The 16,629-nt window shown below is 41.1% G+C and overlaps 1 protein-coding gene across 1 annotated transcript in view; it reads right to left on the bottom strand.

Moving 5' to 3' along the window:
• The window catches only part of NECAB2 (N-terminal EF-hand calcium binding protein 2), a 1,008,614-nt gene that overhangs the window by 356,197 nt on the left and 635,788 nt on the right, over positions 1-16,629 (bottom strand). The window contains exon 6 of the mRNA XM_069215706.1: positions 1,294-1,430. Coding sequence (XP_069071807.1) covers positions 1,294-1,430 — 137 coding nt within the window. The remainder of the gene's footprint in view (positions 1-1,293; positions 1,431-16,629) is intronic.

The following is a 16,629-nucleotide window of genomic DNA, read 5'->3' as shown; positions in this document are numbered from 1 at the left end:
CAGTTCTACATAACCATGGATAACCACTGTTCAAAGAACAATTCATCAAACAGAGTTTAAACTTTTATCTTCGGGGCATCAGAATTGCAATATGGGTACTGAAACCGGTTTACAAACACTATAGTTGCTGCTCTGCTTAGTTCTATTTGTTATGAACGCAGTAGCAATATGTCTGGTGACTAGTGAGTACCCTGAAATAAAACCAGGAATTATTCATTGATTCAAAGCGCAGGACTGAAATGTTTTGCACTCTTTTGAAGTCTTGAGAAGTTCTTAGTACTCTCTTGGAGCAGGAAGTGCTCTCTGGGCGGGGTGATGCCTTTCTCACCTTAGACATCCGAGGAGAACTCCATAGCTCATCAAGGAAGTTTCCAGCCTTGCTGAATGCTTTATCTTAACGAAAGCTCTGTCGCAAGCTCCAAAGGTACTCTCAATTACCGAATGTCCCATTTCAGAACTCTTCAGCAAGGGTTTAGTCTGGCTTTCAGAGGGGCCATTCGATTCTCAGTTCTCCTCCGACAGGTTATTGCACTCCAAATCTGGGTTTAGTCTGTTGTTAGGAGTGGCCATTCAGTTCTCATCTGACAGATGGTTGACACACCAAAAGTGGGCTTGGTCTGGTTTTAAGCAGAGCGACGGAGTGGCAAATCTGATTCTCAGTTCTCCTCTGACAGGTGGTTGACATGCTAAATCTGGAGCCTATACCGGTAATGACAATTATACAGCTTCTAAATATGTTGAGTAACCAAAGCAGTTTCAATCTATTGATGTTTGTTCATGGAGACGGTCATCTGGCAAAATCATTTAGTAGAGAAGAGACATTACAAAGCTAAAATCCACAAGCATTGCCTACAACAACCCTAAACAAAAACATTCCTCTAAGAGGAATCAGAACCTTTGAACATTTCTTTAAAATATAATTTGAGCAACACTTGGGCAATCATTATGACCTCTCATGTAAATATATGGATACAGAGGCAATGTCAAGCAGAAAGTCTGAAGGTTAATGAATTTCAGGATTGATGGATTTATGTTATGTACAATGATTGATAAATTGATCTATGCATTGCCAGGTAAACAAAAAGTCATTGTCACCATAACATAATGGTGAGACCCTATGCTGATCTATTTTGAGGGGCATTCACATGGTACTTCCAATAGAATAAATAGCATCTTTATGTATGTACACATAACTATGATCTCCTAGTGTCTGCAGATCCGAGAGTACACTGTCAAATTGACGAGTCTTTGTTTTCTAGGTAAATACACAGCGGACATGAAAAACGCACATACCTGATCTGATTGGTTTGTTCATCAATGGCATCTACAGCACTCTCAACAGAGCTCAGAAGTGATTGGATCTGATTGGCTGTCTCCTTCAACAAGAATCGGGTTACAAACTGGTCCACGTTGGTACCTCTTTCATACACCTGATCAGAGAGGAAAGTTTCTCATGAAAGGCCAAATAAGCAGAAAGTTCTTCAGACATTGGAAAATATCAAAAACGAGTCTTGATTCTTTATCATGCTGTACTCCAAGGAGGGATAAACCAACGTTAAAATAGTAAAAAAGCACTACAAACTCTGTGATAGCTGGTATTACTGTTACTCTACGCAACAATCATCATTTCTTTCGACATGTTGTTCAATCTGTGCCTTACCAGTTACACACAAATTTCTATATAAACTGTTTTAATCCAAATATTGATTATACTGAGTAAAACAATATGGTCAAACAACCAAAATGAAATAAAAAACAATCCTACTATGGTTAGCGCTATTTTACATTTGAAAATACTCAAACAGAAGGCTTCTTTGGTAAAAGTGTGAGACTTATTATTTGCCTTCGATTTGGATTAGAGCCACTGTATTTTGAGATTAGTAAGCTAAATTAGTCATATTTTGTATTAAAAAATTAACATATGCTGAATGTCTACCACTTCTCATTTAAAACTGAAACAATCGGTTTTTGAAGCTTTGTTTTATTTTTTTAATTAAACACCTCTTTCACTATCTAGTACTCTGTTGTGAAAATAAGGTTGATAATTTAGTTCCAACTACATTAGGTTAGCGTTGGGTATTGCCAAATAAGACATTGCTTGATGGAGTAATCTTGGGCTGTCATTATAGGTGAAGTGTAAGCTTATTAAAATGTTTCTTTAACCTAAACTTTTCTGTGACATAGTACTCTCACTATCAGAAGTACTTTTTGGGTTTATTTTAGATATGAAGTGATAGGGAAGACCTTTCCAAGGGGCTAAAATAGAAAGTCTGAAATTTCTATTTAAAGCTTCAAAGATCTCTTTAATAAAATAGGGCTTAAGCCTCCCTCATGGTAAGCAACATCACAATAGATGTATCTTAAACCAAGCTAGGCATTACCAATGAAAAAAAACTAGTTAAGCCTCCAATTTGCAGCATTTATACCAGACATTAGTGTTACGATTTTAATTTAAATATAATCATATGCACTTAATGTGCTACATATGAGGAACAGGTTACCATTATTCCAAGAATAAAAGTTATTTGCATGGGAACAAAACACAAAATGTTTCATTTTTAAGTATCTGAAAAGCAGTGATGTGGGGCATACCTATCTCAAACTGTGCAATAGATATTTTCATGAGATTCGACGTTTTCTGTGTCTTCCAGATCAACAAAAATGGGACAATATTAAGATGCTGCAAGAAATTGAGATCTGCAACTACCTTCATTTAAAGAGTTTATTTTCTATTAACCGTCAGATTGTAGATCATGTGACACACAATATCGGCTCCCTTCAGACGGTCACCAGGTGAAGAGCCAATATCACACAGTGGCATGAAAAACGTGCTGTAAACAATGGTAAACAGTGGATATTCTGCTTGTCTTCGTAGGCTTTTAACTACCAAGTCTTTTAAGACATGTAAAAATACCCCAGGGCATCGGCACCAGCCTCAAGAAACTTTTTTTTATTTTCCTTTGGAGGAGGGGGCTTGGGGAGAGGTAAAAGTGCCTTGCAGGTACTTCACGACATTAGGCCTCATCCCCTGCTAGGCCCTGCCCCCTCCTCACACAGTGATTTTTTAACATTTTAATTGGTAGGTCTGAGATTGACACTTTTCTATTGTAATTCATGGAAATCATAAAGTCTATATTTGATTGATGATAGATATAAAATCTTATTTCTCATCTATATAATATTAAAAAATTGTAAGAGATAAGAGGACATGTACATAATTTGTGCAATGGGCAGATGGCCAAAGAGAGGGTTAGAAAGTGGCTCTCTGAAGCATGAATTTCTTTGAGGAAGTATTCAGATTTGGTTTGCAGGTTGATAATTTATGAGATTCCATTTTAAATTTAAGTCAGCTGAAGTCTTCTGCGGTCTCAAGTTGTAGCAATATTTTCTCCAGCTGTCAGACTTTACTGTGAGTTAGACCTCACGAGACCGAACAGGAGGTTATTTGTAATTCCATCAGCCTGGCATTAAGAGGCAGGTGATCCATGTGTGCCAAGGATTTCTCAGTGAATCAGTTTATAATTGACTGACCACAGAGAGGGTGAGACTGTGTGTGGGTAAGATCTGTAGATCATCTTTAACACGTTCAGTCTTGAGGATATTCAGAGAGCAGGTGAGGGAGTTTGTGAGTTTCATATGTTTTGTGTAAGTGCCAGATTTCTCATCTTAAATGGAGGTACTTAGCAATTTGCCCGATCTAACAAGATACGACCATCTTAACAGTAAATACCAAGATGCCATATTTGTCTCGTATTGTATTTAATCGACCCTTTCATACAGCCCAAGAACAATATCTTTACTAGAAATGCTGTATTGGAATCAGAAGAACGATGTCAGTAGAAATTGTTTTAAACTTTCGTTTCTAAAATGCTCCTTTGCCTTATGTTCTCTAACATCAATGTATAACTGTCTGATGAATTGTATGCAGATGGCATGACGATTTTGTGATAAGCAGCAGCAAACTGTAATGCCTTATGCATGGCCAAGTCTTTAATTTGGTCAGTGTCCCATATAATTAAATTTGCCTGACAGTTTTGTAAACAACCATAAATAACAAACTGCACAACAGTTTGCATGATAATTACTATATATAGTAACAGAATGGTAACTATAGAATAAAGAGCCTATACAACGGTAAGGACTTATGAATGATAAAGTCTCTAATGCCATGATCATCCAACTGTAGTGTGCTGCGTGTCTGGAAAGTGTTTAAGTGCCTCAACAAGGTAGTAAGTGCTATAAAAATATTGATATATCATATCATACCATTCTCTTATGTACGGCGGAAATGGATTGTGCTGTAATGGATTCACTGCTAGACCCCACACTAAAATCACCTATGCCAAAAATGTTCAGCTATTCCCACCACAGAAGGAGGTTGTTACCATAATGTCCAATGAGGGTTTGGAGGTGTCATAGTAGACCATCCTCCAATGAAGGCACCCTCTTGCCTGCAGCTCAATGAGATAAGGCCAGAGTGACAGAAGGGCTAGTGCTGTCGAGGGTGGATTACCCTCAGCTTGGATGGAAAATGTTTACATATTGTATTGCCCTAGCACCTTCTACTGTTCCATGCAGTATATTCCCGGTATTGCCCACAGCCATCCTTCAGTCAGGCAGACTGGAAACTTACAAATGTTCGTACAAGATTGTTCACTTTTCCCTTGCCAGCTGAACCCTTAAGATATAATTATTATGTCATTCCGGCAGCAACTTCACTCATACCTCATTGCTGTCAATGCTATCCTCCCTTGTGCCAAAAGACTAATCTCTTCCATTGGAAAGCATGACCACATATTTCAGTTCCTGGAAAGCACCACTGAATTTCCACTGAGGAAAGGATCATTTTCAAAATATGGTACATCACCTACAGAGTAATCCAGATACTAGCAACCACCTATCTCACAACTCTTCCAGATGGACCTGGCTGCCAATATGACCTCAGAAAAAATCATTTTCAGTTGGAAAATGGAGATTCAAATGTTTGTACTTATTTTACTTGTATCATGTACACTATAAAATTAAATTGCTTCTATGCGCTGGGGCATGGCATTGGAATATATAGCTGAAGAGGTTACATTTAATTGGTGATATAGTGTTTAGTTTTGGTTAAATTGACGGTGTTCAGTCAGCGTCGCCAAGTCATACATGTGACCAGGTCAGATTGTGGCTCCCGGGATTGCGATCCCGTTCAGTAATACTGTTACTAAGCCCAAGAGGCTTATTTGGATCGATTATTCCCGGGTTAGAAAGCCTGTGTCTCAAGTGTTGTTTGGAACGTCTTCTACAAATGGTCCCAGTTGTTTGGTCTGGCAGATCCAGGGGGTAGGGGTTGTTACTGAGGCGTTTTGGTTATCTGCTGGTTTGCACCCAAAACCTCACAAGAGTGTGGTCAGTCATTTAGAGATGCAATAAAAATCTCCTGGGCACTCTCCCAGCCAGCCTGCATTGCCTGCCCATCCTACTTTCTTCACATTTTCCAGCTATACCTAAAATGAGTCCAGACTTGTAAAAAAAAAAAAAAAAAAAAAAAAAAATATATATATATATATATATATATATATATATACACACACACACACACAGTATGCTGTTTATAGACTTTTTTACAACTCATTTATAATGGCATGGTGCTAGCATATTGTTGCAAGAATATTGTCTGAATATCATGTCCTAAATATTGTTTACAAAAAATTCACCCCATTAAAGTTAATTGTAGAAAATGTACACTCAGTGAGACCATATTTTCATTAAAATATTTAGAATACAATATTTATGTCAAACGATTTTTCGGGAGATTTTCTGATATGCAACCTTTATAGAATGGTTCCATTCTGTGTAAAAGGTACTAATAACTTTTGGGGCTGCAGTACTATAGGCAATTGTAAAACATATGTTTCCATCTTCATAGTTAAAAAACAGACCTGCGATCTTTGTGAGTCACTGTCCCATGTTAGTGCACAATGGGATCCTTGTTTGCTTGTAATGGCACGATCTATTGTGTCACTGTTTCCTGTTTTAAACATGTTGCTTCTATACCAGTAGTAAGCTAGATAGCTAAAGAGGACATACACCTTCGGTTCTCCAAAGCCACGCATGCTTTCTGCAACAGCGATGAACATATAACATTTGTCAGCAGCATACAAAATGGCCTCTCATGAGCACTTGTTGCACACTCATTACGAGTGTGTAAGTCCAAAGACCGTTACACTCGCGTTGACAGTCAGACTGCCACACTTGGGGTGGTCCGACTGCCCAATTACGAAACTGGCAGGCGGACCCGCCAGTGGACCACCACTCTCGCCGGGAACATTGTTCCAAACGGGCTGACAGAGGTCTTGGTTGTAGTCAGCCAGGGCAGCACTGAACTCGGCACTGCCTGGTTGATTACAGCCTTGTTCTCCGCCAGCCTTTTCATGGTGGTTTCCCCAACGTGAAAAGGCTAGCTGAGAACAAGCGCAGGGGGTCACAGGGAGGCCCCTGCCCAGCTCTACGGAATGTGCCTTTGCACACAGTGTGCACTCTGAGTGTCCTAGGCGGCCCCCTCTTTGCTACGATATAGCGTGAGTCTTGTTTAAGGGAGCCAAGTGCTATATCCTAGCACAGTTCCCGCTGGACTGACCAGCAGGAACGCGTATTGCAATGTTCCTGCCAGTCAGCCTGGTTAGAACATTGTAATACGCTCGGGGGGGACGGCAATACCACAGCAGTGGCGTCCTCCCCACGAGTTTGTCAGAGCTTTGCAGACAGTGTGCGTTCTGAGGGTGCTGGGGAGCCCCATCTGTGGTACGATATAGCACTTGGCTCCCTTAACGAGCAGTTAAAGAGGCGCCACATACATTTAAACAAGGCCATGTGAAAGTCAGTAAAACTGTCGCAGCCATTTCCCCCATACTAACTTTTTAATTTATATGTGCATCTACTGTACCAACTCATTTGCTCTTTTGGATTTAGATTTATGAGTGAAGCATTCAATACTTTAGTTTGCTGCAATACTGTAATTTATTTAGAAGTCAAGGCACGTGATATTTTACAAAGTTTTCAGAAGTACATGCTTTAACTATTGCCAATCAGTTGGCCAGTAATTCAGTTCCCACAAGACAGAAGTTCTCCTTGTCTCCCATCAGAATTCACTGAAGTCACTGCCTGAGAGTTTCTGGCCTCTGCAACTGGGCCCTGGTCTGGCACCAGTTTCTTTAGTCCATAATTTGGAATTTTACATTTGATTCAGATGTATCTTTAACTGGGCAGACTAATAAGCTTGCATCCCTTGGTGGTTCAGGTGACTGTATTTAATTCCCTGTTTTTGGGCTCCTTAGCTTGCTTGATGCAGCTGTTGCGTAGATTCAAATTACAGCTACCAGGTTTGTGCGTTAGCTCTCTCTGGGTTCTTCTGCATTGCTTGTCTTAAGTAGCCTGCATTGGCTTCATATAGCAGGATGGTTACTTTAAAGGTACTCTGTAAGGTATTTCAAGTTTACCACTGTTTTGGCCCTTGCTGCTAACAGCAGCAGCTTCTTGATTATAATCCTAGATGTAGACTGAGGGCATCAGAAGTCCATTTCCATTCGGTTCCCAGGTTCTGGTGTCCCCATTCAGGACTGTGCTCTTTCGGTGAAATTCCTTGCTGATAGGCCTGCACATTATTGATTGGCTGTTAACTTCAGGAAAGCACTAAAAAGTGTTTTTTTTCACATTATTCTTGCCTGCTGTTTGCTAGGTACATTAATAATTCCCTGCTTTAATTCCTTGATTTCTGATGTTTCAGTCTCCGTGCCAGGACACCTTTGTAAGTATCAGCGAGTTTCAGGACTCCTTTTTATATTATATCGCATAAATACATCATTATAAACAAAAGTAATGACAATACATGTCTAAGCAGTAATGCAAATTTATTGATGGGGCACATGGGACAAACAACAAAGTCTTAACCTGCTATTTGTGTAAATTCTACTTCCTTAGTGTGCTAGAAGAGGTGCTCTAGTGAGAGCGCTAGAGGCGGAAGTGATGCGCAGAAGCGCACACAAGGTACTGCCCGTCCCCTAGGGCAGAGGGGCCACCCGCCCCACCCATTACCCCTCATGAAGAGTGTCTGTCAGGCCGAACAAAGGTCAGCCTGACAGACACTCTTCATTTTCAGCTCAGATAGCCAGGATTGAGACATGCGCGATTTGCGCAGACTCCTGGCTACCTGAGCTGAACTTTGCTGGACTGAGGAGGTCACAGCTCCTATGCGCGTGACCTCCTCGGCTCAGCAAAGGTGCCTCGAGGCCATCCCCTGGGTGACGAGGAAAGCATCACCCATTGACTTCGACCTGGGCGCTTCAGGTTTAAGCCCTGAAGCGCCCATGGCGAGTGTCAATCAGTGGCACTTCGTCACAGAGTGGGGTGGGGTCAGTAGTCTCACTGACCCCATCCCACTCTGTAACGAGGCTGGGACTGCTGCCTTTCCTCATTGGCTGACCTAATGTCAGCCAATGAGGGAAGGCATCAGTCCCAACCCGTCTGGGACTTCGAGGCTGAAGGTAAGTGTGTGATGTTTTAAAATGAATGTTTGGTGCTTGCGTGCATGTTTGAATGTTATGAGTGTTAATGGATGTGCGTGCATGTGTAAGAGAATGAGTGTGTGTGAACTTTTAAAATGAATGTTTGGTGCGTGTGCGCATGTTTGAATGTTATGAGTGTTGTTAATGGATGTGCGTGCATGTCTGTGTGTGAAAGAATGAGTGTGTGTGTGTGTATATGTGTGTGTGCTTCCCTCCCGCCCCCTCCCTCCTAAAGCTGCCGGCCGCCACTGGCGCACACATGGCTTGCTGGTGCTCAGCGTGCAAGAAACCCGCATAGGCAAGCAAGGGTGAAGCTGTTAACAAGACAGTCAATTGTTGGCACTTCTTTCATTTTTATAGCCGCTTGATGTCTGCGAGTTGCTTTATACATTTATCTTATTTCACACCAACTCGTCGTGAAATAATTAAATTATCAACTGTGGTATTTTCCTAAAGGCTATATGCATCAGAATATAGCTGTTATAGTATAATAAACGTAAGTATTGTGTCCTAAACATAGTTCACCAACATATTGCCTCATTGGAGCTGATTATAGAAATTCTTCACCCAAAGAGATGATAATTTTTTAAACTATGCTTAGGACGCAATATTTATGTCAGGCGATATTTCTATTGTTGATATTCTGACATACAACCCATGACTGTTTTTTGACCACATACCTCAAAATATTCTGAGTTTTGATGTACCGTATGTGACAAAGGCAAGGAAACAGTGGTGGCAGCTCTAAAGTAAGACTATACAAGATTGATATTGAATACTAAGGGCGAAAGGTGTAAGAGGTGGATACAACTGCGGTCTCTCGTGGGGGAGGGGGGTAGCAGCTCTGAGGTCCCTCACTGGAGGGCGGAGGGTTACAGCTCTGCGGTCTCTCATTGAGGTGGGAGGTGTACAGCTCTGAGGTCCCTCAGTGGGGGGATTGGAGGCGAGAGGGGGGGGGTTACAGCTCTGCAGTCCCTCATTGAGGGGGGAGGTGTACAGCTCTCTGCGGTTCTTCAGCACACTGGACCAGTAAGCCTCAGACTAATGAGCCCTGCAGACTGGGCAGGAGAGCTTGGGACGCACATACTGCTGACAAGGCGGGCTTCACACATGGGATTCTGACGGAAAGGAAGATCTTGGAAAAATACTCAATTCTCAAGGCCTTAAATTACTGTAAATCAGAAAAAAACAAAAGTGTGAAGTAAGCAGAACCTTCAACGAGCCACACTGATGCTGTTCATAGTCCTGATTTCTAAAACTCTGGAATGCTTTTCTAAAAATTTATATTTCTCTGAAACTGAATCGTCATCCCATCAGTTTGTATAATGCAGTTTATTTTTTTAAATGACAAATACACTGTTGAGTTTATTATTTGTTTTCCTTCATTAGAACTAATTTACATTGAAGAAATAATGCGCCCTGTGGGGGTGATTGTATTCATGCTGCTCCCCTCAGCATTTGTGCTGCGCCCCTCAGGTTTCATACTACACCCCACAACGCTAGCAGATAACCCCACTAAATGCTCATACCTTAAGACTTTCAATGCACTCCCCATCAATTTTCTTACTAAACGCTGCAAAAATAACATATACCAGTAAGAACTCATCTCACTGCACTCACACTTCACTACCCTGCACCCCTCATCACTTAGGCATCCAACCACAGTCCTCATCTTGCTGACCTCAGGGAGCATCCCTTTGTGCTCTTGCTGATCTCCTGTGTGACGGAAACTAGGCCTGGGCACCAAAATAAAAGTGGCCCCCATTAGCAAATCAGATAGCTAAATAAGAGTCCCCATTAGCAAATCAAAAAACGAAAAAGGTGGCTGACATTCTGCAAATCGAGAGAGTTTTGAATTTGTACATAAACCGTGCATAACTGTTTTGTAAGATATGGGGGAGTGCATGCATTTGTACTTGCAGCATGCAACGTCTGTGGTAACATTTGGTAAATCAACAGAAAAAAAAAAAAAAAGCGGCCCACCAAATCTAAAATGGACCAAGAAACAGTAAAAAAAACACAGGCCATGCACTGACTTGTCAGACCAGCCTTTCTGGCACTGTCATATTGGTCTATATGCCAGTCCAGCCTTACCTCGAGCCGCAAAACAAAACTGTCAAGTTTTTAATATTGAGCTGCAAAAACACTAACAGCAGAATATCGACTACCGCTCAATATCGTGAAGGTAAGTATATCTCGGTAAGTACAGATTTGCTATTCGTATGATATGTATTGTTAAGATACATAGATGTGGAATAGTAAATCCGTACCTAATCATTTATACTTACCATGATCATATAGTAGTAGTTTTATATTATTGCAGCTTGATATTATTTCCCTCGATATTCTAACTCTACCTAAATCAGGCACATTTCTTGCATTGCATTCCAGGCCGCACCAACAGTGCATTCACAATGAGACACATATGACTGGATTACATAGTCTTAAGCTGTACGTCCATTTATTAAGGAAAATTATCCCTCCCAAAATCAATCAACATGAATAGTTAAGCCCAGTGGTGGTTAGCCCAGAAGTGGATGAAAGAGTGGAATTTTCTGTGTTGGTACTTCCAGTTTTGGTCTGGGGCAACAGTCACTTCAGGATGGTGGGGCAATGGTGGTATGTGACCATATGCTTGATACAGAATGATCTATGATGGTTTCTCAGCAAACCTCAAGTCCCAAATGTTTGCATAAGGATCAGATTCAAGGTTGCTGGAACTTGTGTATGCCCCACTGCAGATCCACACATCCCCATCCTAAATCTGAACTCATGAGTAAGCTCACAGTAGCCTACAGCCTGTCCTCCTGTCTATCCAGAAGTGGCTTAGTGAAAGCCTAAGAAGATTCAGAAAATACTCTGGCCATTTCATTGGGTTTGGATGCCTTTGTGCCTGACATTTAGCAACTGGTCCAATGACATTTCAAAATGACAGTGACCACATCATCACTAGAGCACATAAAGTGTGGTGACTTCAATGCTGATTCTCATTGACTCTTTCTTTTCGTACTACCACAAGTGCTCCATTTGGCTCCTCTGGTTTTCCAGCTTATGACTCCCAAATTTGTCATCCTGGATGGACATCCTGGATGGACATCCTGGTATTTTACCCTTTTCCCTGTTCCTGAAAACATAGTCATAGAATAGATCAATATACATAGGAGTGTAATCATGTGTCATTGTTGAGTAACTAGATTTCTTTCGCTTTTTCATTTGCAAAAAGACTTGCAGCCAAAAGTGATATATCTCACTCAGCCAATAGTTAAAACACAAAGTTTTCATTACACTGAAAACCTGCATCAACACAAAAAATAATGTTGGTCATGTCAATTACCAAGCAGGTTGTTCAATCAAAACAGCAAAACGTGACCCTGAACAGGAGCTGCTGTGCTCATATTTGTCAAGCAACCAAATTAACAATTCTGCCATGACAGTTTTGAAAAGGCATAAACAAGAGTTCAAACCCGATCAAATCAGTTATTAAGTGTAACATTTAGAAATTGAATGGCACATATTAAGCATTGTTATGCACAGCGTTATGCACAGAGTTTCAGAGAAAGCCTCAGGATTTCCTTTCTAACATATCCACAACGCTATTTCTAATGTGAGTTAATTTGCAGTTCAGTAAACTGTGGTCATTCACTTAAACTATGGCCAAAATAGAGCTGAAATATTAATATTATCAGAAATTTCACTTAACATGAGTTCACAATCATTTGGAAAATCATAATCAAATTAATTCATGGTTTTAGAACCCAACATTATTCAGAAATGCGAATAAAAATATCAATATACATTCAGTAAAGAAAAGTCTTGCAGGGGCTAAAAGGATGAAATGCCCATACTTTCATTATGTCTTACGATGATTTTCCCTTGACTAATTTAGAAACGGTCCTAAGGCAGTGAATACGAGTGAGCTTTTAAAATGATTATTGATCCCTGTGCAAGCCACTGTATAACCAGCTATGAGCGTTATGAAGTGTGTGATAATGACCAAATCCTACCCCAATTTTTCCCCAGGTAATTTCAACAAACCAAACTAGGCTACATTTACTGGTAGAAATATGCACAGTAAATTCTAAGACATGAGGAAATTATATGGAGCAGACCCATTCAGCGTGTAATTCCTCATTTGTAAGAGAAAATTCACTGTGTAAACATCACACCCTGGGGTGTCGTTACTTTCCATGTGTGGTACACATCTCACCCTCTTCTGGATTATATGTTATCTTGGAAGAAAAGGAGTTCTTTTAACATTTATCTCTTCACTACTTTAAACTCAGGGATGGCATATGTGGCCTTCCATGTAACAAATGATTGTCTTGGTTTAAAGAGAGTCTTGGCTGGTAACAAGCCTGACAAAGCATCTTATGATCAGACAGGTACAATATTATTTGTCTGATCTTACTTTCTCATTCAAATACAATGTAGAAATATCTAAAAAAAATATATTGAATTGTCTAACTTCATTGATGCATTAAACGCATAAATAACTTATGAAGGTATGGGAGCTCAATGAATTAAGCTTGGCCCAAGAATATAGTATGGGTGAGTTGGTGGAAATAGGGTAAGCTTTGCTCAAGTCCCTCCCAGTTCAACCGAGCTACACACACCCACTACACAGGGGCAGCAAGTAGAGGGGAGGAATTTACAAAGCTATTCCTGATGTCTGAATTAATGATAAACTGTACTTGTCAGGTATGCTCACTCTTCTGAGGACCCCCCCCAACCATAAGTGGTAGGGCTCAGCCCTGGGTCTCCTTCTCCCGGGGCTGCTATTGTCTAGATCTGAATTTGTGGGAAGCAGAATGCGGGTGCCCCCACTTCAGCCTGTGGCTGGACATATCTGCCTCTATACTGTACCTCGGAAGCACCTATACCAGATTAATGAACATTAGACCTATTGAGGGGAATCAACAATGGTGAAATGTCTGGCTCAGAATGATACTTGATTTTTTTATGTTCCAACATCAAACAAGCTACTCACAGGAAGCATGAAAGGGAGGGGCTGTGGTGGCAGGAGTACACTCCAACATGCAGTTCTAATTAGCTCTAAGTGATAACTTTCTAGAAATACATTTTATTTCAGATAAACACGAGCTAGTGTCAGAGCTCAAAATATCTTCATGCAAATCAGGCTGCTATAAAGGAAACACATAACCAATTGCTGAGGGAGTTTAATTAACTTCAGACACATATTAAACTGATTTCAAGACAACTTAAAAACACTCCTGGTGGCTTTTTATGGCCCTCAACTGATGAACGCATTTTAAGTGCAAGTTTAATTAAGCTCTTTCTAACTTCAGCATTTTCTTGGACAGTGCTAACAAAGCAGAAATAGGTGATTCAATATATACTGCCTCTTTGACGATATCCATGAACATGCTAACAGTCTGCATGTACATGAGTGCAAGTGTGTGTATGTAGGAGCAACAACTGCTACTTTCTGGTTGACATGGCAATTACGATTCTATCACAGCTCTAATAGATATAAATGTATTACAGATGCACATTACATGCTTTAGAAAAACTGCAAATAATATTCCATACCCAAGTCCGTTTTGACAAAAATAAATACTGAATGAAAGTACACTAGGTTTGGCGGGCATATGATTCTTGACTCTGTTTGTTATAATTTTTGGGTTTGGTGTATTTTTGTTCTTCTGGTTTTTAGTTATAAAAGAAAGTACTGTTTGACTATGCTCCAGATTGGTATATTCAAACTAATGTTCGCAAAATGTGGGAACATTGTAAATGCTAAATTAAGCCTTCTTACTAGCTGAATGTTTCCAATGTTTACAAACATGATAGAATGGGGCAGCCATCTTCTTTTCCTCACTAGTATTCCCTCACGTTTTCATGCTGAAAGAGGGGGGAAACAACACAGATAGACATTTAGCCTAAACATGGGGAACTATTAAAAAGCCGTGCCCATGGTGCAGCAGGTTTTTTATTCGCGTAACACCACTCATCTGCTAAAAACAAGAACATCAAGACAAAAAAATGAAAGAAACTGAATGGGAGAGTTGATGCTTCCTTATGCTGTTGCCAAGAGTGGGTACCAAAACTCATTTGTCAAGGATCAGGACTTATTTTTCATCATCATACTTTGACCTGGATCTAACATCAAGAAAGGCAGAAAAGGGAGAGTCGGAAGAGAAAGTTACAGTGACAATGAGAGAAGTTAAGGATGAAAAAAACCTGCAAGAGTGAGATTAAGGGACTAGAATCATAGAGTGATAAAAGAAAGATGACTAATGTGGAATTAGAAATAGGAAGTCTTGGTATTCTGCAACCCAAGCATTTGGAAGCACTGGATGTAAACTCCTTATAAAACCTTCTGTCACTACGCATTTCTTTTTACAAATTAAGAACTGAGCAGAAGATAGAGATGTATGTTCACATAGGACTAATATATTTTCACGATAGAACTGAGACCATAAAAATTGCCTGTGAGTCAGAAATAAATGCCAGGGAGCCAAAGTGAACACAATGCCACTTCACAACCAGTTGGAACACTGTGGAGATAGCAAAGAGGTGTAGCGAGAGGGGAAAACGTATTTGGGACACAGGTCATTCAGTGGTGAAGACCTACTCTGGCAGGGCCGGTTTCTGACTCAGCATCGTGTACCAATGCACTTATGTTAGACCTGACACACTCAGGTAGTGTTTCCCCAAACTTTTCTGCTTTTTCCCATAGGTTTTGCTGATTCTCCTTTCGTGGCCTTAGGACTCTGGGTTCTTTCTCACTGTAAATACAGTGTGAATATGTTAGGAAGTGGCACTTACATGTGTGTGTGTGTGCGCGCTTGCACCTATGGTGTTCTTAATCATGAGATCAGCCCACCATAGAAAGCCTGTGTGCACACACCTGCACCTATAGTGTTCTTAATTATGAGTCCAGCCAGTCATAGCACTTGCACCTATGGTGTTCTTAAACCTGTGTCCAGCTGTCATAACAGGCCTGGGTGTGCACACTTGCACCTATGATGTTTTTAAACATGTGTCTAGTCTGTCATAGCAGCCTGTGTGTTCACACTTGCACTTATGGTGTTCTTAAAACTGTGTCCAGCCTGTCCTAGTAGGCCTGTGTGTGCGCACTTGCACCTATGGTGTTCTTAAACCTGTGTCCAGTCTGCCAGTGCAGGCTCGTGTGTGAGCAAGGGCACGTATGCCCAGAGAGTGAGGAATACCAATGTGTGTTTTCACCATCTATAAGAGCTACTCTGCCCATAGGTTAAAATGGGAGAAGTTTACAATTACTCCTTGCTGCAGTAGTGGACTGCAGTGAAGCTGCCTCATAACGTTTCCTATCATTGGATTCGTCCTAACAAACCCCTTCCAATGGTAAACGCAGTTTTTTCAATAATAGCTTAGAAATGCCACTTCTAGGAATCATTTCTATGCTTTAAAACACTTTTGTGTCCCTTTTAAATGTAACTTTAATCCACTCTGGAGGCTGAGGGGACACATCTGTGTACTCCCAAGCGACAGCTATACATCATGGGCACACAACTGGAACAACAGACCTCTTCCATTTGAGGGCCTAGCTGGATAGATTGAAGGGAGAGTTTTTAACACTTGGCATCTATGGACCAGATCATGGCCCAACTAAAGATAAGATCTCCATGCCACGTCCCCAGGGCAGACAGGACTGAAATTCAGGGAGGCTATCTGTGGTTCCAATGGGGAACCCTCTGAACCTCCCCCAACTTCAAATGCACACTACGGTATAATTACTGGTGCCACACTGCAGCAAACTAGAGATACACTTGTGGGGACTCAGGACCATAGATACTGGACTGTGTGGTACACACTGCCAGAGGCATCTGTTGTGCATAAGGAGTAATTATTGCCCTTGGAAGGGACCACGCACCCTTCCTGAATCGTTGCTGGCCTGGGCTGACTGCCTGATACTGTGAGGCACCTCAAAGTGTGCTCTCCACGGGCTGGTTGGCTTGCCCCCTGTTCTCTGATTGAGGTCTCTGGAACATCAAAGACCCCCTGCGAGGGACCTACACCTTTTACCTGTGACATCTGGAGAGTGGTGCCCTCCTAAGTGGCCACATCATCTGCTGGAAGT

Source organism: Pleurodeles waltl, chromosome 12 (genome assembly GCF_031143425.1).
Source record: "Pleurodeles waltl isolate 20211129_DDA chromosome 12, aPleWal1.hap1.20221129, whole genome shotgun sequence".
Classification (NCBI taxonomy): Eukaryota; Metazoa; Chordata; class Amphibia; order Caudata; family Salamandridae; genus Pleurodeles; species Pleurodeles waltl.
The sequence above is the reverse complement of the archived record's forward strand: the minus strand, read 5'-3'. Positions and strand labels throughout refer to the sequence as shown.